Source organism: Squalius cephalus (genome assembly GCF_949319135.1).
Source record: "Squalius cephalus genome assembly, chromosome: 16".
Lineage (NCBI taxonomy): Eukaryota > Metazoa > Chordata > Actinopteri > Cypriniformes > Leuciscidae > Squalius > Squalius cephalus.
Genome location: NC_137137.1, coordinates 14,241,594 through 14,266,877, shown reverse-complemented (window position 1 = coordinate 14,266,877; position 25,284 = coordinate 14,241,594). Strand labels below are relative to the sequence as shown.

Here is a 25,284-nt window from a genome sequence, read left to right as displayed (position 1 = left end):
GTCATAGGCTCTAAGTCTATTTGGTATTCAGTTCTGTGAGTGTTTTAAGGGGCAGCCGTATCCAAGGCAACCCGCCTAGTCAATTTCCCAGTGTCCTGTCCTTTATATAAGAAGGATGCAATATACACTGATGTGCTCTTTCAATTCAAATGCTTATCACACCGCAAGCAGAGCCCAGAGAAAATTCCTGCGCATGTTTGTGAATGTGAGAGTGTTTCTGTTTATAGTGTTTAAACCAAAAGCACACTCTGACTCTGTGATGATATATCAATGATAATTGCTCGGTTTATGGAAAAAATTATAAGATCAGAGATGCGTCAGTTGTTGAATAGTACTAATGCAGTCATGTTTTTCTGGGATTGCATAAAGCAGTGTAGGGTGCTGCCGGAAAGACTAATTCGCCACTGGTTCCCTCAAGATTTTCATATGGGTTTTTATAATAGGGTTTTTCCAATTTGTGCTTCTGTGGTAAATATAACTTGACAATACTTGGACATTTTGTCTCATTGAAAACATACATTTTTGAAGCTGTTGTTTATTAAAAAACAAACAAAAAAACATTTCTAATAGATATTCTAATAAGTAAATAAGAAATTTTGGGGTGTGAGTGTGTGCAGTTTATATTGTAGAACACAACGTCCAAGTATCATCAAGTTATGTTTACCACAGAGGCACAGAAGTTATTTTTTTTATAAATAAATTGAAAAACCCCATTATAAAAACCCATAGGAAAATCTTGAGGGAACCACTGGTAAATTAGTCTTCCAGGGTTTAATGTCATCCCTGCAGCACTCTATTCTAAATATACTGATGTTATTATTATTACAAAGCCGTATACATAAGAAGTAAAAAGTGCAATGTTGAATTCTGTTATTTTTCTCTCAATTCCACAAGTCTTCCAAAACACTTTATTCAAGGTTCAAAGTCCATTAATGAAAACCAGATTTACAGTAAAAGGCAAAACAAAGAAAATTATAACTCACACAGTTCACAAGGTTCAAATCACTGATGGCAGGGTTTACCTCCTTATATGTAAAACATTAAACATCTATTCTACATTTTCTGTTTATGCTATGGCTGTTAACATTTTTTGTTTTATTTGTTTTGAGTCTCTTGGCGAACCAAGCTGCTCCTGCTTCTGTCTGTCATTTGGTGTTGGCCTGACCGCATTTTAATTTGCTCTTCTCCTCTGTCTGTCTCTACTGTACTCTGAAGCCTTTAAATCCTTTTTTCCTTAATTTATATATTTCATTTTTCCATCCTTCTGAATGGAGGCACTTTAGGGCGGGTGCCAAACCTCTTGGCAATCATGCATGTGTCCATGTGCAGGAGAAAGAAGCTGGCATTTCAGTCCAATAATATAAAACACACCCTTTGTGCCTCCATCGTTCCCCAGAGAAATATGCTGTTTATCATCTTATGGGATCTGCTTATGGTTTGCTTTTGCTGATTAATTTAATTGACGTCAGAGACAGAATTACAGCATATTCAAATATCAAAAAGGAAAAGAACACCATGTACAATTTTTACACTTAAAACGCAAGACAATATAAACACAAAGCACAAAAACACAAGAAAAATAAATACCATGAAAGATAAATAAGACAATACATTTCAGTACAGATGAAAAAAGTGCCATGAACACCAAAGTCTTTTTAAAACAAAGAACTTTTTTCAGATTCTCCCTAACTTTGGAAGATTTGTCTTTTATTCAACAGAAGATCATTTGGAGACACTCCCTTGCTTTAGAAGATTTTTTCAAATATGCTCAATGCAGTCCTCAAGTAATCAATTACTTTTTTATATATTAAAGTAAACACTTTTCTTGACCAAATCCATTCCAGATCATTCTTAAATTGCTTTTAAGCGACAGTCCTTCACATGATTCAAACATTAACTATGTTCCAAAACTTAGCGAGCTGCTTTGCTACATGGGCACAATCTCAAACAGTTGCGCTGCTCTGTATTTTTATGGAAATCGTGATACATTTTTTTCCCCAAGATTTTTTGATGACTAGAAAGTTGAAAAGAACACCATTTATTGGAAATACAAATCTTTTGTAACAATGTCTTAACTGTCACTTTGGATCAATTTAATAAATAAATAAAAGTATCAAAAAAATCTTACTAATCCCAAACAATACTGATATTTTTCTTTGAATGAAAAATAAGTTTATTTATCTAAATCTTTATTTTCTCATGTATTTTTTCACTGAGCTTGATGCTGGGCGCATGCAAGGCAGCTCATAAGGTTTTGGAACCGAGCAAAATCTTAATATGACTATATATTGCATGTTTTGTTGTACTTATTTGTTTCTTAAACGCCTGTCTATGCGCTCCTCGGCAGCCTCTGTGCTGAACTCTGCATTCGGCTCCGGTGCTTCCGCCCCCTCCCTTTCTCCTTCTCTCCCCCTCCTCTGTGCCGGTCTGCTCTCTTTCTGTCTGGTTTGTTATGCTTGTGATTCCCTGATTCCTGGTTGTTGTGACGTTGGCTGAGTTGTTTGCAGTGTCGCTCCAGTTTGCTGTGGTTGATCAGTGCCATCACATCCTGGTACCATGGCTGGGCGGTGCCAAGGAAGGGCTGCAGGACGGGGCTCCACACAATTAAACGGATTGTAACGGCTGTCCAGCGGAACTGATGCTCTTCTAGCTGACAGTGATAAACGCCGCCATGATTGAGTTCAGTCCGGGGAATGAGGATGCCCCTGTCGATGACAACCAGCTGCTTTCCAGATGTGACCTGAAAGACAGAGGGTTTCAATTTAGAGACATCTCAATTTTGATAACGTTTTTAAAGTGTGCATGCATATTTTTAGGATGGGTGTACCTTCTGTTGCTCCAAGCTGTTCTCGCCTATGTCTTTATACCAGGTGATGGTGGCATGGTGAGATTTGGGTAGACACTCTAGGTAGGTGCTGTTACCCACAGCAACAACTAGTGTCTTCTCCTCTGCCTCCACCTGAAGACCAGCTGAATAACAATGAATGAAATAATTCAAACTAAATGAAATAATAATTTAAATGAAATAAATAGGGCTTTCAATCAAACTGTAATTAATAATAATAATATTTATTATTATTATTATTATTTAGGGCTGTCAAACGATTAATCGCGATTAATCGCATCCAAAATAAAAGTTTGTGTTTACATAATATATGTGTGTGTATGGAGTATAATTATTTTCTATATATAAATACACACACATGCATATATATTTAAGAAAAATGTGTTATTTATATATAAAATATTTATATATAATATAAATATATATACACAGTATATACATGCAAATATTTCTTAAATATATACATGCATGTGTGTGTATTTATATATAGAAAAAAATTATACACCGTACACACACATATATTATGTAAAAACAAACTTTTATTTTGGATGCGATTAATCGCGATTAATCGTTTGACAGCCCTATTATTATTATTATATACAATTCAATTTAAAATTAATTTTAAATAATAATACTTTATTATAATAATACTACTACTTAATTATTATTACAATAATTACACTTTATTATTAGTATTATTATTGTTATTTAATTTAAATAAATAATACAAATTTGAATTGAATTAACTGTTGGTCTATCTATGTGCACATGGCATTTCATACCATGGTCACTGCATTTTTAAGACTAAATTGCTTTACGTTAATTGTGTTTTTGTAAAGACTTAAATGATGAGAGTTTATTTAACCTTTTAATTTAACTGTTTAATTGTAAATGAATTAAATCATAAAAACACATAAAAATAAACATTACTATGACAGTGTCTATCCTAAGCAGGACGTTTAACAACTGTAAATGTCTGGTTGTTCGTGTCTCTTACCTCCCTGTCTGACACACTGGTTCAGCGGGTTGCCGTCATCGTTAACCTGACGAATATTTCTTCTGCAGACAGTGAGGAATGTTTCAGATCAGATTTATTTCAGATATCCCAAAAGTGGTTTCAATGTACAAGAAACTGCTGATGTAATGGATTTTATCAAACAAGCTGCCCATACAAGATGCTTCTTAAATTTTCTTAGTCAGTTGTAATCCAGGTAAAATATGCCTGAGTGTGAGATGTGTCACCTGTGTGCAGTTGGCATGTATGGGCTACAAGAGTGCCCGTCCCAGGTGCAGTATGGGTCTCTAGCGAGACAGCATTCAGCACAAGCCTGGCCGTACAGATCACAGTGGAACAGACCCAACTGAACCACACCCTCTGCTGATCCAGCAAACAGCCACTGCTGAAGACACACACACACACACACACACACACACACACACACACACACACACACAACACGCACAATGATATGGTCTGTGATCCTGTTTACTGCTTTTTTCAGTAAGCAGTATTCTGGGCCTGAAACCCAAATATTTAAACCACATTCCCATATTCAGCTCTAGAATTACAGTGCTCTTTCCATCCTAGATATTTCATGGGAAAAAAAATGTGTGAAAACTCTGTTTCATTTTAAGTATCTTCCACCCTCTCAAGTTGCCATGACGACAGGATAGGAATATTTATAATAGTGTGTATATTCATGTAGGTTTGCATGTGTGTGTATGTGTGCTTCCATTGATAAACACTGTACCTTTTTCTTGGACATCGTCATGGCAGTGATTGGTGACTTGTTCTGTTGAATGAGAGGAGATGAGCAGTTAATGTTTCAAGTTTAAAATGAATCCTAATGAATCTGGAATGCTAAAGCTGCAGATGTTTTACCTTAAAAACCTGCAGCTGTTCCAGAGTGACCTCCTGATTCTGTCCATTAGCTTTAGGAAGGTGAATCGCTTTCAGAACCAGGCCTGAATCTGAATACACACATACACATGCAACTTTCACAGATGTGTTCTCTGGTGAAGTGTATCCAATAGAATTGTAATTATTCTTGTGCTATTTATAGGTTGGAATGTGAATGTGGACATTTTACATAGGTCAAACAAAAAGGAAGTTAAGATTGAGAGTGGCCGAACAAAAAATGTGTGTGTGTCCTGAGGAAGGCTGTGTTAAGCGTTGATCAACCATTTTTTACTGTTTTAATGACCCAATTTATTAAAGGCCTTTTATGCTTAACCACATGAGTGCCTTGGAATATTTTGTTGTTGCACACATACAATACACACAATATTTACAAACTATATGGACATCTCACATAATATACATCCTAAATTCAGTAAACCTGCAGCTTATTTTAATATTGACCACACACACATACCTGTACCGATGAACAACACATCATATTGTCCATCTACCGCCTCCACTCTGTCCACAAGGAGGCGGGTCAGTTTATAAGACACGCCCACTCTGATCAGCAAAGGATGACCCCCAAGAGGATGCACCGGCTCCTGCATTAAAGGATGTGTGCGGCTAAAGAAGATAACGTCATCAGGATATTCCCTCGTTGATTTAAAGCCTCCATATGTGCTGCTGGGACACTGAATATTGACAGGAAGTTCACCAATACTGTTATTTGCATGATTTTAGAGCCCTCAATATTACAAGTCAATCAAAATATGTGACCCTGGATCACAAAACCAGTCACATGTCGCACGGGTATATTTGTGGCAATAGCCAACAATACATTTTATGGGTCAAAATTATCGATTTTTCTTTCATGCCAAAAATCATGTGGATATTAAGTAAAGATATTTTTCCATGAAGATATTTTGTAAATTTCCTACCGTAAATATATAAAACATTTATTTTTGTGAGTGAATGCAGCACAATCGTGAACATTAATCAACAACTTTAAAGGCGATTTTCTCAATGTTTCGATTTTTTTGCACCCTCAGATTCCAGATTTTCAAATAGTTTTATCTCGGCCAAATACTGTCCTATCCTAACAAACCATAAATCAATGAAAAGCTTATTTATTCAGCTTTCAGATGATGTATAAATCGCAATTTTAAAAAACTGACCCATGTGACTGGTTTTGTGGTCCAGGGTCATATATACATCCGGAATACGTCACCTGTCATTATTATTTTTTTTATATTTTAATTAAACATTACAAGATCAAAAAAATTAAACATATGCATGGATGAATCATTCACAAAAATATTTTTAACGTACAATTAAAAAATCATGTGAATTTTCATTTCATGCTGACTTTAAAGTTACTACTAATTTAAAGATACTACTACTTTAATGACACTTAAATCTTTTGCAAATCTCAAAATTAATAACCGTTTTTCATACTGCACAATATTACACTGTTGTGATGCCTAAATTCATATCTAGCATTTAAAATTATTGATGTTATTTCTTATTTTCTTAAGACAAAATAGTACAGATTTTGAATATCGGCCATAACATGAAAATAATTATCAGCTTATCGTATGAGAAGACTTACTGTGCCAGGCCTGGGATAGGGTACTCGGCCTGTATACTCTGTCCACTTGTACTGTTGTCCCTCCCTGTGAAGGAAGTTTCCTTTAAAAGCTCTAATAATGTCCTGCATGCGGTACACACACACAGCGGACCCATTCAAGACATTGCTGTAGGGAGAGGAAACCAAGAAAAACATACAAATAGATACATGAATTATTAATTGATTGAGAGTCATAAGTAGACAGCATCCACTAGAAACATTTGGGAATCAATCACAATGTATCAAAGCAACAGCATTCATCTTAATCAATTCTCCTACGTATTTTTGACCTAGCTTAAATCCAATTAAAACCCAGCTCTTGTGGCACAAATGAAAGTGGCAGTGGCATCTGGTCTGAAGTGAATTGAATTTGGGTCTGCCGTGAAAGCTGGAGTCTTTACGAGTCTCTGAGAGATTTAACACACTCAGTGGAACAGCTCAACAGAGAGCAATAACACTGTCACTCTTTCCAAACTGCCTTTTCCTAATCCATACTTCATGTGCACTCCACCCTAAGCAACCCTCTCCAAAACCTTGGGCAGACACACACACACATTTTCACAAAGAAAGATGAATGCATATGCTATTTGAGATGGCTGATGTAAAATTGGTTCAACTTCTAAAGTGTTTTAAACTTCTTGGGTGCATCATTAATGTCATCACAGACCTGCTGGAAAGTATGACTCAATAATACAGCAATTTTATCCACACCCTTAACCACATACACACACAGGGTTTTCATGATTTTTACACTACTCTTTTCTGTACAATTAAAGGGAAGGCTGACCAGGGACCGTCAAGCTCCAAAAAACGACAGGACAGCACCATAAAAGTAAAATTACAGTTGTGAACATGATTTCTGATGCCATACAATAGCTCTGTGTGCAGAAAAGCTCCTTAAGGCAGGGTTTCTCAAACTCGGTCCAGGAGGGCCACTGTCCTGCACAGTTTAGATCCAACCAACCCTGATCAAACACACCTGAGCAAGCTAATCAATGTCTTCAGGATCACTAGAAACTCACAGCTAGGTGTGTTTGATCAGGGTTGGAGCTAAACTGTGCAGGACAGTGGCCCTCCAGGACCGAGTTTGAGAAACCCTGCCTTAAGGTCTCTCCAGTGCTGGAAAGCTTCTCCAATATTTTGCGGGTCCTACCTCCTACCTGATCATAACCCTTCTTTTTAAAGTTAAATTAAAGTCCCCTGGACTTTTCCTCTTTTGTATTTTCTCTGCCATCTCACTCTTTCTCTAGTTTTGCTAATGTCTGTCTTGTGCACTTAGCTCTCTCTCCTCCCCCATCATGAGTTTATATGCCTCTTACTGAAATTGCTTACTGCACCTTTAATATGTTTGTGTAAACTGTGATGGATGAACAGAAAAAGAACAGCATTTATTTGTAACAGCAATCTTTTTCAACATTATAAATGACTTTACTGTCACTTTTGATCCATTTTTTTTAATCGTTCAAATGGCATCAGAAGATTTAGAATATAGCACATAAGTCATATTATATGGACAAATTGTATGATGATTTTTGTAAATTTTTGGAGCTTGAAAGCCCCTAGTCAGTTCTTGGTCTTGGTTTAAAATGTGATATCAGGTAAGTTTGTTAGACTCACCTGGTAGTGGTGAAGAGCCCATAGATGAGGGGGTTTGTTTTGTCCTTTCCACGTTGAATGAAAATATCCTCTATGGAAAAACAGAAAACAGGGTTAGAATATTAAGTGTGCTTTGTGTGTGCACTTCAGTCAATGATAATGAGAGATATGAGAGAGAGAGAGAGAGAGAGAGAGAGAGAGAGAGAGAGAGAGAGAGAGAGAGAGAGAGAGAGAGAGAGAGAGAGAGAGTGTGTGTGGTCTCTGGTTTCCTCTCAAGGCTGTATAAACTCATGAAAATAATATTTACCTGGTCACACTCTCTTTCTCACACAAATAAACGTGTGTAACGCAGCATATTTGTGGTTTTACGTTTGTTTAAAAACATACACATCTATATCTTCACAATGAACTTTTGCTGTCGAGTGTACGCTAGTTCATTTCTGCATTCTCACATTCCAGTCATGTCAGATATGATCAAACGCCTTATCAAATCAAACACACACGTTAAGATAGTGATTCTCAACTGGTTTTTCTTCAGGACCCAGATTTGACAGTGGATGTCTATGCAGCCCAAAACAAAGCCAAAATACAGTAGTTGTTAAATTATAAAAGTGAACAAAAAAAAGTAACATGCAATTGACTGTGAAGTTAACAGACTCAACAATATGCAAAATGATTAACATGAAATACTCTGCCATTTGGGGTCAGTAAGATTTATTTTATATTATAAGAAATTTATATTTTTACTCAGCAAGGACACATTAAAGGGATAGTTCACTTTGAAATGTCTTTGTTTCCGCAGTAGTTTCAATTTTGATATTTTTAGGTCAAACCGTTCTTGTCTGTCAGTCATATAATGCAGGTCGTAAAATCGTTTTTAACTCTTGTACACAGCCACGTCCAAGTGATCTGAGGGCGCACGCGCGCTTCCTGGTGTGTGACGTGTGCGCGCGTTCTGGCTTAGTCTGCGCAAGCGCCGGAAAGTGTACAAGAGGTAAAAACGATATAAATACTGTTCGTTTTCTCACACAAACCGCTCGTTTCGTGTCTTAGGCCATCAATGTGTACTTACGATGGGGAATTGTTTAATTTGGACTTCTCTGTGCATGCTCTTTCAGATAGTGACCATAGACCTGCATTATATGACTGACAGACAAGAACGGTTTGACCTAAAAATATCAAAATTGAAACTACTGCGGAAACAAAGACACCTACATCTTGGATGCCCTTGAGGTAAGCTAAAACATACCAAAATTTAATTTCAAAGTGAACTATCCCATTAAATTGATCACAAGTGACAGTAAAGAACGTTATAATGATACAAAAGATTTCTATTTCAAATAAATGCTGTTTTCAACTTTTTGCAGTTTCTACAAAAATATTAAGCAGCACAACTGTTTTCAACATTGATAATAATAATAAATGTTTATTTAGCAGCAAATCAGTATATTAGAATGATTTCTGAAGGATCATGTGACTGAAGACTGTAGTTAAAATATATTAAAACAGTTATTTTAAATTGTAATAATATTTCACAATATTACTGTTTTTACTGTATTTTTTAACAAACAAAAGCAGCTTGGGGAGCATAAGAGACTTCTTTCAAAAACATTAAATTATACATAAACATTATATCTTAGCGACACCAATAAAAATACTGTATAGTTTGATCAAACACACAGCCTTTGACATCAACAAAAAATAAGGGGCACGACCCACCAGTTGGAAACCACAGTATTAAACATTAATGCTAGAGCGGACGTGCTACTACAAATTTACTGACTCTCGTAAACTGTTTAAAACTGAGAACATAAACTAGATCTGCACTAAAAAATGGTTGAAACCTTTATTACACACCGCTCTGCGGTAAACCACACACATACACACAGCCGCTCAGTTTTCCCTCATATTTTTCACTCAAACCAACAGAATCCCTTTAATTAAGCATTAACACTCTCTCTTTCCCTCTCAACCCCATTACTATCCATCATTTCTGTCCCACCCCTCCTCCATCTCTTTCTCCTCTCCTCCTTTCCAGATTGTTTTCACCACCCCCTATTCTCTGGCTCTTCTTCTCTTTCACTTTTCAAGGATGCTATAGTTGTGTCAATTTCCTCCAACAAAAGCTTATGTTCCCCTTGAGGACAGATAGTTTTGTCTGTCCTGCACTTGTTGACACTTCTCTATCCTGCCCCTATCCATTCTTATCCATCCTAACCTCTGTTTCTCCTGCTGTCCTCCCTCATCCTCATCTAGAGTTAGCCAGTAGATTATGTGAAAACAGGATGGGGGTGCCACCGTAGACGTGAAAATGCACACACACAGATACTGACGGTCTTCAAAACATTCAGCAGACCACCAAGACAAATGGCATATTTACTGGCGGACTTATTTTAAGATATATTCATCATTTTGCGGTTCAAAAATGCAAAACATTTAGGGTGGATTTGAAGAAATTGGGCCATTATGTGACAAAACTTCTAGAGATCCAATAAAATGTGCATAACCATAAGGAATAATTTCCCTTTTTAGGTGTTCTTTTAATTCGTGTTAAAATATCTAACATTAAACACTTTAGCGTCAAGTCAACATATATGTAAATATCAGCAGCTGTCCTCCTCACTATGTCAATCAGCATATTAGAATGATTTCTGAAGGATCATGTGACTGCTGAAAATTCAGCTTTGCCATTACAGGATTAAATTACATTTAAAAAAGGTATTAAAATAGAAAACCAGTATTTTAAATTGTGGTAATATTACAGTATTTACTGTAGTTTGGTCAAATAAAAGCAGCTTTGGTCGGTCATCTTTCAAAAACATTTAAAAAATCTTACCGACTCCAAAACACTCACACACAAACACAAGACTAATCCATCTGAATGTCAGATAATAAACACACCCATTCATCAATCAACCACACATTATTTAAACTTCCAAACAGATCATACATAACAAGCTTCAAAATCAGAGCCACAAAACTAACAGCATCACCTTCACACACACAAACTTATTTAAACTTATTTACACCAGACTGAAGCTTCATCTGATCCATATTTCATAAAAACATTAAATTCTATACAATTCTAACTCTACTGTCCCAGCATGTCTTCTCATAATCTGCAGTTTAAACTAACTATTCTTGATGAACATTTACTGTCTGCAGTGTGGTCTGGCTCATCATAGCCATGGCATCATGAGGGTCCCTGATGTAGGGGGAGATTTTGGGAGATGTAGTTGTTTAGGGGCCGTAGAGCACAATGTAAACTTGACATAGAAGAGAATTCTATAGATTACCCCCATAGGGCAAAAGTACAGCTGAGATGAGATGCATATTAGCATTACAGCAGGTTTATTATATAAAATCATTAACACTTTACACAGTCAAAGTAAACATGAAAGTATTCACCAATCAGAACAAACTCTCCAACACTTGAACATAACTGGACATGCACTGAGTTAAACAAGTTATGTAAACCTAGCTAGCTGTTTAAAGATTACCATGGCGCTGGACAATGAATAGTTCTGTTCAGAGCCGCTTGCAGATTTGATAAAGCTGCAGTCAGATACGGAAGCCATTCTTGATTTCTGATTATTGCAGGGCGTGTTTTATATCATATTTATGTAAAATTGTTTAGGGGGTGTGCTATCGTCAATGTAGTCATCTAACAACTGAGATTAACAGTTGAATATGTATGTGTTTTAATGTGTATATCTTATAGATATAATATGAGCATGAGATTATAGTAAAACTTTAGTCAGATTGAGGATTCAAGAATTGTTTATTCTATGCGAGGACTTTGTTTACACAGACTGATTGATAAGAAACCGGTTTCTGTCTGAGTCTGTGTGTGGTTTGTGTGTGTGTGTGAGTGTCCTGATAAACTTTTTCCATAAATCAGGGACGTTTGGGCATATATGACACACACACATTATCAACAGTATAAATAATATTCTAAAAAATGTACAAGGTTATCTCAAAGCCTTATTTAATTTGAGAGACTTGCTTAAACTTTGGTAAGGTAATCATGTGGGAGTGAAATGTTTTTTTTGTGTGTGGCATTTCATGTGGCATGTGTATTACTCACGGAGTTTGTCAAAGTGTGTGTGTATGCCGTCAGGTCCTGGTACGGAGCAAACAATTCGAGCTTTCTGAAAGGTGCTCCATTTATGAACCAAACTACGCTGACCACCAATATCATTCTAGAAAGAGAGAAAAAAAGAGAGATAAACACACTGATATAGTACCATAATATCCCTTTCCTGCTAGTCTTCTTTAACAAAACAAGTACCATGTTATAACTGATTATTTGGAAATTTTTGGACATGTAACATGGTAATACAACGTTTTTTTGGACATGTATCCTGCTAATACCATGTTTTTTATATGTACCCTGGTTATACTATGTTTTTGTATATGTACCATGCTAATACCGTTTTTTTTTTGGCATGTTCTTTTATGTAGACATAAATTCCCTTGTGCATGAATATGGTAATCACTCCTCTCTATGACATATATGACAGTGTTATGGCATTACCATCTGATACCATCACTTTACCACTGGAACCACTAAAGTACTTTTTGTATGGTTATTACTAATCATTTTGCAAAGTTCAAATGACAGAAATCTATGGCAACTTCTTTCCGCCACAGATTTAAAAAATAAAAAAAGGTAATTAGGACTTTTTACCCCATATTTCAGACTTTTTCCTCAGAATTGCGAGTTTATATCTCACAAGTCTCACTTTTTTCAGAATTGTGAGATATACACCGATGAGCCAAAGCATGATAAACCCCTGCCTAATATGCCGTTGGTCCTTCATGTGTTGCCAAAACAGCGCTGACCCGCTGAGGCATGGACTCTACAAAGACCCCTGAATGTGTCCTGTGGGCTCTGGCACCAAGACGTTAGAGGCATATCCTTCAAGTCCTGTAGGTTGCAAGGTGGAGCTGCCGTAAATCAAACTTGTTGGCCCACCAGCAAATCATACAGATGCTCAATTGGATTGAGATCTGGTGAATTTTTACCAGGCCAGGGCATTTGGCCAGGGCAACACCTTGAACTCTTCATCATGTTCCTCAAACCATTCCTGAACAATGTGTGCAGTGTGCATTATCCTGCTGAAAGAGGCCACTTCCACCAGGGAACACCATCTGGGGCCGTTTTCACAAAGCATTTTATCTTACCACTAGGAGTACTCCTAAATCGCACTAAAAGATTTTAGCTAGGAGTTTTCTCTTAAAAGTTATTCACAACGCCTTTCAGACCTACTCTTAGTAAAGAAAAATGACAACTCCCAAACTAAGAGGGAGTCTTCGTTGCTATGGATGACGTCATTACTCATGCACGAGCTTGACTGAAGTGACCACCTTGATTGGCTGATGATTGTAACGCGGGAATGATTCCAAACACCTCCCCTACGATGATGAGTGACAGGTGACAGGTCTGAGAATGCGTGCGCTACACAAGTAGTGCGAAGGACGGAAGATGATGAATAACTGAATAAATAGCATAAATGAATAAAGAGTAAGGCAAAACAAATAGCCTAGTAGCCTAATGAAGCATATGGATTGATGCAATATCTTTGCAACATTATTGAATTAATCTGTCACTATATGCCTCTGCCTACGTTTGCAAAGAGAAGAACAGTTTAATTTGATTCACAATGATACGTTACAATTAGTTTACATGCAATGAGTAGCCTAGTTTTGGTTGTTGTTGGTGGCGTTATTGCATCCCTAGTTATGCCTACAATGCTAAATTGTTCCCTCGCGATTGGAAGCTCCTGTAGCCGCCGCATACGCATTTCAAAACATTGCAACGTGAAATGCCACAAAAAGCGGTTTGTGAATAGGTCTTAGTGAGTTAGGAGTCCTCTCGACTTCTTTTAAGCTGTCCCAGACTTAGGTGCTACTTTTAGGGCTAAAATGCTTCGTGAATTACTCTTAGTGAAAAAAATTAGGAGTCCTAAAGTTAGGAGTGACACGCCCATTATTTTTAGGAGTTGCTCCTAAATTCGCCAGTTAGGAGCTACTTTTAGCCTTAAAATTCTTTGTGAATACGGCCCCTGGTCTGCAACAATGTTTAGGTTGGTAGCACGTGTCAAATTTACATCCACATGAATGGCCGGACCCAGGGCTACCCAGCAGAACATAGCAGAGCATCACACTCCCATCACATTCACTTTCCCAGGTAAACTGCGTATACGACCGTCCACTTGATGTAAAAGAAAGCAGGACTCATCATACCAGGCAACCTTCTCCCACTTCTCCAGGGTCCAGTTCTGACACTCGAGTGCCCAGTGTAGGGGCTTTTGACTGTGGTCAGAGGTCATAATAAGCACTCTGATTGGTTACTGCGGTTACATAGCCCCATACGCATATCAGAGTCAGTGCAATGCACTGTGTGTTTTGACACATTCCTCCCATAACATTGTTAACATTTTGTGTGACTTGTGCCACAAAACACCTTCTGTTGGCTCAAACTAGCTGGGATAGCCTTTATTGCCCTCCTGCATCGATGATCCTTGAGCGCTAATACTCTCTTGCCGGTTTGTCCCTCCTCGGACCACTGTTGGTAAATTCTCACCACTGCCGACTGGGAGCAACACACAAGAGATTACTCTGACCCAGTTGCCTTTCCAGAACAATTTAGCCCTTGTCAAAGTCGCCCTAGATCTTTATTCCTGCCAATTTCTCCTGCATCGAACACAAAGATTTCGAGAACTGATTTTTTGCTAACCATCTAATCTACCCAGACCTTTATATGTGGCCTTGTAAGGAGATGATATATATATATATATGACCTTTCTGTTTGAATCGGTTTGTCACACTTTTTATTTTTTTATAAAAAATGGAGTATATTTTATTTATTTTTAAATTATTTAATGAAAATAATATTTCATGTGAAAATGACAGAAGTCAACCAGAGGAACAGTCAGAGACAGCACGTCCAATCAGATTCACAGAGATGGGCACACAGTGGCCACACAAGTGCAGTTAGGCACGTAGACACTGTTAGATACCTTACAGACACGGGCAACTCTAGAATAGAGGACCTTCCCAGCAGCCCCTTCTGCCTCCTGAGCGCGCTCGGTGAAGAACACGTAGACCTTATCATCCTCCTCATTATCACTCTCTGACATCGCTGCAACATGTACAAATTCCGCGCCTGGAGAGGAATTGGAGAGAGACAAAAATACAGTTAAACTAACACATAAATCTGTCATTGTGTATATAATGTAGTATTTTCTTGTGTTTAACCTATAGAGCACAGTGCATTCTTAATGGTTGTCAACAACATGATATGCGTGTGTAAGTCGTATTCTAACTTTTTTTTTATTGCTAGCTGAGGTGTATGTGTGGTTGCACATGTATCACCTTGCAGCCATGTAGAGTGATATTGTTCAGTGCGAATCACATGTCGCTCCCCCAGACTCCGAATAAAAGCAGTATCATGATTTAGAAAGTCAGATGAGATGCCAGCGTACAGCTCACCGTCTGAACAAACACACACAAAGATTTGGATCAGAGTTAAACTGGCATGTTCTTACACAAACATTTAAACTACCGACAAACTATAAACACACTGTCTTACCTATGATAGCGGTAGCTGTTCTCTGGTGAGGGTCGTACGGACATTTTCCCTTCCCTGATTCGGTGTCTTCATACTGCAGCGTTTGTTCCTCGGCCTGAAAAACCCAGTTGCATTATTTACAGTTCAAATTATTTCTTTTTGTCTATACACATTAAAAAAAGGATGTTTGGAACTATATGTAACTTTTTTTGTTTTAATTATTTTACTACAGTAATATTTATTTTATTTTTGTTTGGATTTGTATGTAACACTTTATTTTTATTAAACCTTTTAAGGTTTTAAATATTTTATAATTATTATTATTTCTTTTTTGTATATGTATCTAACAGATTTTTTGTTTAATAAAAAAAAAGTATATTATAAAAAAAAATTATAATTTTTTTTAGCATGTTTTATTTTATTTTGGATCTCTATGTCACACTTTTTATTTTAATAAACACATTTATTAAATTGTAATTATTTTAATAAAATTATTCATTTAATCTGACATTTTCTATTTAATCGCTTGAGACTTATATGCATAGTACATGATAAATGCACATCAAATAACATAAGTACACAACAGAAAGCAGTTATGTGAGAGAGGTGCATGGTGGGAAATGTAGTCCTTTTTACCCTGAGGAAGAGGTTGGTATTGATGAAGGCACAGCGAGGGTTGAACGCTCCAGTTCCACAGGCGTAAAGATGTGTTTGGTTATAATGCTCTAACACACGCAGGAAGTTAGCACAGTCCATCTGTGACATAAATAGGAAACTAGCACTCATGAACAAAGCCTTCTCGTGAGGTCGACTGAGCTTCAATGCAGACAGAGCTAATAAACTGTCCAGACAGTGAGGATTTAAATGATTTAATTTGTTTGTGATTAGACACGTCAAGAAAAGCTGTCTAAATAAACTGTGGTACATAAAATAATGTTTTACCTGCAGATTTTTTCCAGCCATTATACAGTCCTGAATCCGATCTGGATTTGCAGGCCAGTATATCTGAAATACAGTACCAAAACACGCACACACGCACACACACACACACAAAGATATAAATTTGGTGCCCAAGTAAGTATGCATAAAAGCTTCTCTTACTCATATTAAATGTTGATGCATATGCTGATTTCATCATGGGAATTACAGTTGAATGCCACTCTGGCATTACTGAGATGAAATCATTATGAACACACACTTAGTTATGTAGACAAGCAGGGACGGGCTCATCCACACACTCTTACTCACACATGCACAAATACACTCACATGCCTCATACAAGTAAAACAAGTGTAAAACAAATGTTTGAAAAACAATCACACATTTATTTTGTCTTTCAATTTCAAATGCGAATAAAAAATGTTTTGTTTTTTTAGGCTGGGACAGTTTTGATAAGATAAAAATCTGTGACTAAAAGCTTCCTTGTTTGATACTGCAGTAATCTGCAGTATCGAACTATCTCTTTAATAAAAAATATTTTCCTTTACTTCTCTTTTCTGTACAATTAAAGTAAACTGGAAGTGGACTGTCTAGCTAAAAAAAACTAAAAGTACCATAAGATCGCTCCATATAGTTAATATGTGATCTATTCCAAATCTTCTGAAGCCATATGATATTTTTCTGTGAGAAACAAGTTGTTTGTATTTCTCTAAGCTTGACAGCCCATGGTAAACATTTGCTTTCATTATATGGAAAAGAGCAGCATGAACATTCTGTTGAACTTCTACTTTTGTAAAGCACGAGAGTATATAATTAAAGTATTTTCATTTTCAAGTGAACTGTCCCTTACTTGAGTATATAAGAGAAACAGCATGTGTGGGGGTGTGTACATACCTTGTGGGGTTTTTGAGTAATATCATCCAGGCTGGTGGACAGCAGATGGTCCTTCATACCAATGTAAAGGCGACGACTGTCTTCATCCGGCAGCAGAGAGTTCAGATCCCCAGCAGGCACAGAGAAAGACATGAGCCTGCCGCTCTGCACCAGCTCTGTGGCAGAGAGAGGGAGATAGAAAGAAATAGAACAGGTGATTTTATTATACAAATCTGTTATGATTGAAGACCCTCTTGGCTGATCTGATCTGAGTTCAGCTTATATGCAGAATTTCTGTTTTCCAACACAAATCCTTTCTATCTGACAGGCCAATAAATATAGGCTATTTGCAATTGTTTATGGAAAAGGGGGGGGGGGGGGGGGGGGGGAGACTGAGAACGAGTTTTTTTTTTTCTTCCATGCAACACAGAAGGTGAATTTCTGAAGAATATGATCAATTTTTGCAATTACAGTGAATGAGGCTGTCAAGCTCTAAAATGAAAATAATAATAATAATAATAATAATAATAATAATAATAGTGGTCTACGACTCGTAGACCCTACGACTCATGTTCTAAATCCCAAATCTTCTGGAGACAGCTTTGTTCGAGGAATAGACCGAATTTTAAATCGTCATAATGGAAATAACTTAATTTTCAAATATTCCGTTTTCAATAGGCTAGTTAACAACACCTCAACTTTGCATCTTTTTAGCATAAAAAGCTATCATGACTTCAGAAGACTTGGAACATAGGGCATGATTCATATGGACCACTTTTATGAGAATTTTATGCCACTTTTGTATCCTTTTTAAAACCTGAAAGCTCGAGACTGCATGGAAAATGTAACAACGTTAGCCGATTATTGAAATCATATTTGTGCTCCGTGGAAGATAAAAAGCCAAGCCACAGGTTTGGAACAACATGAGGGTGAGTAATGAGTAATGATGATAGAATTATTATTTTTCTGGCTAAATTTATTACTGGTCGTATACTGGTTTCAATTTCGCATTGGCGCAAATATCGCGTTGTGTGTACTGTGTAACGTTAGCTGAAACAATTGCTACATCTATTCAATGGCCACGAAGAGCGCTTTGTAGAGTGTATAGAGAGAGAACATCTATTAACTGCATACCCTCTTAATGGTTATAACCTTTTATAACACAACAATAAATAATCCACACAACTAACTCTATGGCAAATACAGATCCCTCTTATTTCCGCGATGCAGAAAACACGCGCACGGAATCCAGTTACTAATGGAACTATAAAAAGTTGTATAGGCTACTAATTCATACTAATTGTATAAAACTGAACGTCTTGAACGCTTGTTTGAATGCGCTTGGTTGAAAACTGAACTGAATTTTTGAACGCTTAGATCAAAAGGATTAAAATGAATCAAATCGATGACTACTGTCTGTATGAGGACATGAACACATGATCTTAATCTCGAGATCTACTCGAGTCACTTTACAAGCAGTTTACCATTTCATCACAGAAAAACGATGACTATGCCATACATAGATATTATATGATGTCTATGATGATGCCATATGCTTAGACACTCTAGTAGGCCTTCACGACAACCCGTCAAAATAAAAGTTCAGTTTAACTTGAAGAAATTATAACAGAAATATATTATTGCACAGTAGATTGTAGCTACTTCAAGAAATAATAATAATAATAATAATAATAATAATAATAATACAGTTTATTAAAACACAGTGAAACTCAAAGGTCTTCATTATAACTCGCCAAAATAAAAGTTCGGTCAAACAGGAGGAGTTTTGAAATAAAAAATATTACTATTGCACAGTAGAACATACTTTTTAAAGTAATGATAATAATACAATTTATTAAAACATTATTTTTAAGGAATATCACACAAGTTGTCATACGTGTATTAAAGTAAACGTGGCAACAACAACAACAAAAAACAGTTATTAAAGTCCCCATGAAATCAAAATTGACCCTATTTACTTTGTTAGCGCATATTACTAGTCTTGTGGTGAACAATTAATCCGTGCAAGAAAATATAATTTTTTTTTTTTTTTTACCATGGTAATCTTTAATCAAAATCTGAAAATGCCCCTCCCCTCTGCATTGGAGGACCTTCTCTGATGACGTAGGTTTGAGGAATTGGTTTGGGCAACGCTTAACCACTCCCCTCAAACCGTTAGTCTGTTATGAGCGAGAGATAGAGAGGAGGAGCGCTAGAGTAAAACCCTGCCCTCTGTTCAATATTCCGTTTCACTGGGAAATACGTCACAGCACTGGAGAAAAGTCGTTTGCAACTTCCGGTTCACGGGGACTTTAATACTTTAATAATATACTTTAATAACATTTAATGTACTCCTGAGTCCTGACAGTCAAATAAGCCACTATAAACATATATATAAAGAAAAAAAATACATGATATACGTGAAACCGCCAGAATCTTAAAAAATACCATGATACAAATTTTTGGTCATATAATGCCCAGCACTAGGTGAAATATCACTTTTAATACATTTAAAACTCTCTTCAAGAGTAACATTAAATTTCCTTAACGCGATGATAAACTTAGTGGACCAGACAGACTCAACTTTGGGCAGAATAACCTGTTCAAAAATCTGAACAGCTGATGAGACAGACAGAGAGATAAAATAACCCATGAGATAATAGACAAAAAGATTGAAAACATGCCCGGAGAATAATAGGAAATGAATGAATTACACTGAGAGTGCGTCAGATAATATCTTAATAGGCTACACCAAAAGTCCAGTCTCTCGGAAGTAACATACAACAAACACATATCATGTTGGTTTTTCTTTAGGTTTGCATGTTTATCACTCCTTTAAAATATTCTCTCACCCACACACACACACACAAAAAAATTCAGCTGTTCACGAGGGACATGCACACAATCTGTCACAGCCTGCAACCTCACATACATTCCGGGCTTTTTCTCAGTGGCACCAGTCCTACTCATTGCCCCCTATCTTGGGGGCAGTTGATGTGGCAACAAGGGTGTGTATGTGTGTGCTAAAATCACTCAGATGGATTATGGGCTGGTATTCCACCTGTCTCCTGTGTGTTTAACAGGAAGTGAGTTTTCATGACTAGGTGGTCTAGAATCCGTCTTAGACTGTAATCAGTTTGACTCATGACCTTTTTAGTCATAAACTAAATTAGACAAACAGTGAGACATTCTGATGGTCTTATACCATTAGTACAACTACAACTGTCATTTTCCTCTTTCACACACACACACACACGAACACAAAGTGAGTCACAAACCCTTCTGTCCATCATTCTATGACCAGCTGAGGGTATATTTAGCCACATACAGACCTAGTGTTGTATATTTTACCACACACAAGCTGTGAGTGTATATTTGAACATTAGATTACCTCAGTCATGAGAGAGACTAATGTGGGATTACTTGATTAGTGCAAATGTGTGCCGTGTGATACAGCTAAGAAACATTATGCACACGAGCACAAGCACAACCCCAGCAACAATATTTCAAAACCAAAAAATAGTTTTTACAAATCATCGTGATCTTCCTTTGAACAATCCCGATATCAATTAAAATTCTAAGATCAATATTTTACTTTATGCCTATTTTCAGTGTCTGCCTAATGTTTTTTTACAGCGCCATATTCTACTGTAGATGTCACCTGTAGATGTCAGCGAAAAGCATGAATTGTGAATGTGAGTTTGCAGTCTGTATTCAATGTGATAAAAAGACTGTGGGCCATGAAATCGCGGACTGTGCGCAAAAACTAACATACAACACAACTAGTGTAGTCCGATTCATGAACAACTGACTCTTTCTTTTGAGTCTGTTCTTTTAATAAAGAGTCGCCTGTTTGAATCCGTATTGCATTTTTGTTATTGTTAACTAAAACTATAACTATTAAAATTTTCGTTAATTGAAATAAAGCTAAAATAAAATAATTTGTAAATAGGTTATTAAATGAAAAACTTAAATTTACAAAAACAAACATTAGAAATGTTGCCTTGGCAACTGAAATAAATAAGTTTAAGCTGAAGTATTAAAATAAAACTTTAATAAATGTAAATGAAAGCTGAAAAAGGACCCTTTTCACATTTCCAGGTTCACAGAAGCGGAAGTCCTCATAGCTGGGTAAACTTCTATTGCATGCAGTGAATGAGAGATGACAGCAAATATAATTTTTGTATTTGCATTTTCTCTGAAAGCAACAAAAAAAAAAAAAAAAAAGGGATAGCGTTTTCACAACTTTCCAAAAGAGGGAAAAAATATCAAAAGATTGATTACAGCATGCAGTCAGAATAGAGAAAGATGCCAAATGTCCCTCAGCCGTTGTATTAGAAACACGACCCTCGCAGCAGCGTTAATTAATTTTTTTGGTAATTTACTGAAATACTGAATATAACACAAAGTATAGCATTATAAATGTATATTGATTTTGTTTAATTAAAATATTAAAAACTTTATTTGCGATGTTGATAACTGTGGAAAAGCCTCAGCGGTCCGTGAAAAGGGCCCTTAGGCTAAATGTGATAAAACAACATAACAAAATGACTAAAACTTTAACTAATATAAAAAAACTGAAAATATAAAAATGATAAATATTAATAAATAGTATATAGATAATACTATTTCTGTAGCTCAGGGTTTTGATTGATAACAAATACATATTTGAACACATATCAAGTCACCTTTATTTATATAGCACTTGCTTTATACAATACGGATTGTTTCAAGCAGCCCTACAGTGATAACAAGAAAATGATTCAATGATGCAAACAGAGTTCATTTCGGCTGCAGCAGCTCTAAAAAAGAAAATAATGAATAAATCAAAATCAAATCAAACTGAATTTAAATGGAAATCCAAACAAGAGTTTGTGAATTGGAATTTAATTGGGAATTTTGTTTAAAAAAAACCCCTGCTCACAAGCACACACTTCACTGCAAGTGTGAATGAAAGTTAGGGTGTGTTTCCTTGAGCACATCTTTTAGTGCTACTGGTGGACAAGAACAAACAGTACACACTTCTTGTGCAAATTGAGTTATCAGCTATTACTGCTCAGTCCACCAGCTGGCGTGTTTATATGTGTCGGGTGGAAATGTTAACAGGTGCGACTATAAGTCTGTGACGGGGGAACACAAGACTCATGCATAAACACACAGTTAAAATAAACTGGGCGAACACACATTGCTGTGTTCTGGTATTTCTCAAATCTCTGTCTGTCAGACCTACTAACCTTGACCCTTGACTTGAGCAAAAGAGTATACATCATAATTATAGCACTCAAATGCGCGCACACACACACACACACACACACACACACACACACACACACACACACACACACACACACACACACACACACACACACATACTGCCAGAGCTTAGAGTAGCTAACTGATTTATGCTAATGTTCAATCAATCACATATACTGAAGGCCAATCAACTGCAAATTGACCAGTCAACACAGACCAGATGGAAAATAGATTTTATAGTGCTGAACTGAAGGATTTGCTGATTATATATTACTGGATATATGATTTCACTTATATGCAATCCCACAAAATTGTTGTTTGTATGTGTGCGCTACTCAAGAGCTGTCATTTATCATCTCATCAGGGAAATCAAGCCAAAATGAGCTGTATAATAATCAACCACCAGACGTTCCCTTACACAAACACACACTTATGTTCATACCCTTTGAGAGTCTGCGTGAATGAAAGGCTAATTGGGTAATTAAGAAATCCAAGTAAACACAACACACACACACACATTCATAAAGACATACACAGATGAATTAAGATATGTATTACTCCAAGAACTTTATACATAAATCACACACACGATATTTTCTCTCACATACACTTTTGTTTGTCCCTGATAAGCAGAAAGGTGTGACGGATGAATAGCTATCTGTGCAGGGTATTCTAGGTCATGGAGGATCGCACAACCAGTTTTAGTCTACACAATGTCACACATGATATACTCCTGTCAAACCATGGCTGATTACAGATGGCGTTAGGGTAATTGGGTTAAAAAGAGAGAACGAGTTTGTGTGTGGAGCAAAAAAAGACTAAACATTTTTGTGTATGTGGGTCCACAAGAATAGTGAAATCATATAAATCATATACACTCTTACATATACAATCATATAAAGAAAATAGCTTAATGAACATACAAATAATGTCTGGATTAGAATTTTACATGCAGAGAGGTTTGTGTTTGGGTTAGGGAATACTAACTGCTCAATAGAAGGTCAGTTGTGAGCTCTATGCAGGGCCGCGTTTCCGCAAAGCATCGTAAGCCTAAGTTGATCGTAGAGACCATCGGTGGTAATTGTTCTACGATCAACTTAAGCGTGCAATGCTTTTGGGAAAAGCAGACCAGACCCATTCATACATATTCATATGGAACTGTGGTGCCGCATAGTGCATGGTGAATAACCCCATGATGGGCCCCATTGACTTCAACAGTAATTTTTTTCCCCACTATGGAAGTTATGGGATACATCAACTGTTTGGTTATAGACATTCTTCAAAATATATTTGTGATCAGCAGAAAAGAGAAATTCATATAGGAACAACTTGAGGGTGAGTAAATGATCACAGAATTTAAATTTTGAATTTAAACTATCCCTTTAAGAGATAAAATACCAACTGCTCAATAGAAAAGCATCAGAAGTCAATGGAAAGTCAGTTGTCTCACCTGAGTGTTGCACTATGAAATATCCAGACCAACAGAACATATTATGGTAATGTGGTACTATATGTTAAATGCCCTAAGCTTTGTTGATGATTTGAAATCTATTATATCATACATTGTGGTTGAAAATGAACATATAATGTCTGGATTGAAATGTTAAATACAGAAAGGTTTGTGTGAAGGTTAGGAGATTGAAAAGTCAATAGAAAGTCAGTTGCCTCACCTGAGTGTTGGAAGTGCAGTCGTGGTTTAGATGGTCTCCATGCGTCCGTTAGAGGTGCCGCCAGTGAAATTAAGCAGAAGAGAGCCAGCATCCTCCTCATGGTTGTCTGACACACACACACACACACACTATGTGACTCTAGCAAGGAGTAAACACACACACACACACTCTGCGTCCTCTGCTCAGAAATAACACACACACAAATGGTGTCTACCTGATGTCAGCTTAACACACCTTGTGTGTATGTGTGTGTGTGCAGTGCAGTGCAGTGCAGTGCAGTGTAATATAATCCTGCTCAGGTCAGTGTTGCAGCAAAATCCTCTCTTGGTCTGTCTTCTGTGTTTATAATATTGCTGGCATTTCTCTTTTCTTTTCCGTTCTCTCTGTTTTGTTCACTCTGTTATTGTCTTGCCTTCTGCTTCTCTCTGCATCTTTTAACTCTTTATGATCTCTCTCTCTCTCTCTCTCTCTCTCTCTCTCTCTCTCTCTCTCTCTCTCCTTCAGTTGTCTCTTATCATTCACTCCTTTCTTTCAAACACTCCCCTGCTGGGAAGGAGGGAACTGTCCCAATTGTGCCCAACCCCTCTCTCACTCTCTCTTTCCATCGCTCCCTCCCTCCTTTAATGTGTATATCTTTTTTCAAAGAATAAGACAGCTGCTGAATGTGACCCTCTCTTAGGATTCATTTGCTTAACGACTGTTGAAATCTCATATTGGTTCTCTCTCTTTTCATCTCTCACCCTCACTGTCTTATGCACACACACACACACACACACACACACACACACACACACACACACACACACACACACACACACACACTCACACACACTTAATTAATGGTAAAAATTAATGGCAGCTAAATCAGGTCACATAAAAAAATTAACACAAAGATCAAAAGAATAAGTCTCCCCTAGCAGACTTTTAACAGAGAGAGAGAGAGAGAGAGAGAGAGAGAGAGAGAGAGAGAGAGAGAGAGAGAGAGAGAGAGAGAGAGAGAGA

The 25,284-nt window shown here is 36.9% G+C and overlaps 1 protein-coding gene across 3 annotated transcripts; it reads right to left on the bottom strand.

The window, feature by feature from the left end:
• Positions 1-878: 878 nt before the first annotated feature.
• Positions 879-24,793, bottom strand: sema3h (sema domain, immunoglobulin domain (Ig), short basic domain, secreted, (semaphorin) 3H). Of its 3 annotated transcripts, none has more exons than XR_013823903.1 (18): positions 24,283-24,793; positions 17,381-17,535; positions 16,490-16,552; positions 16,184-16,303; positions 15,569-15,662; positions 15,352-15,471; positions 14,997-15,142; positions 12,059-12,173; positions 7,993-8,062; positions 6,358-6,502; positions 5,221-5,440; positions 4,728-4,816; positions 4,597-4,638; positions 4,088-4,245; positions 3,843-3,904; positions 2,828-2,970; positions 2,129-2,740; positions 879-2,075 (listed from the first exon to the last, which is right to left on the bottom strand). XR_013823903.1 is itself a non-coding variant. In XM_079897102.1 (18 exons), the coding sequence occupies exons 2-18, from the start codon at positions 24,380-24,382 to the stop codon at positions 2,330-2,332; spliced, it is 2,253 nt and encodes a 750-aa protein (XP_079753228.1). In that variant the 5' UTR covers positions 24,383-24,388; positions 24,497-24,536; the 3' UTR covers positions 879-2,329. The 3 variants fall into 3 exon arrangements, 1 of the variants encoding a protein (XP_079753228.1); XR_013823904.1 differs by having other exon boundaries at positions 4,088-4,242; XM_079897102.1 differs by having other exon boundaries at positions 879-2,740; positions 24,283-24,388; positions 24,497-24,536.
• Between the last annotated feature and the right edge of the window lie 491 nt (positions 24,794-25,284).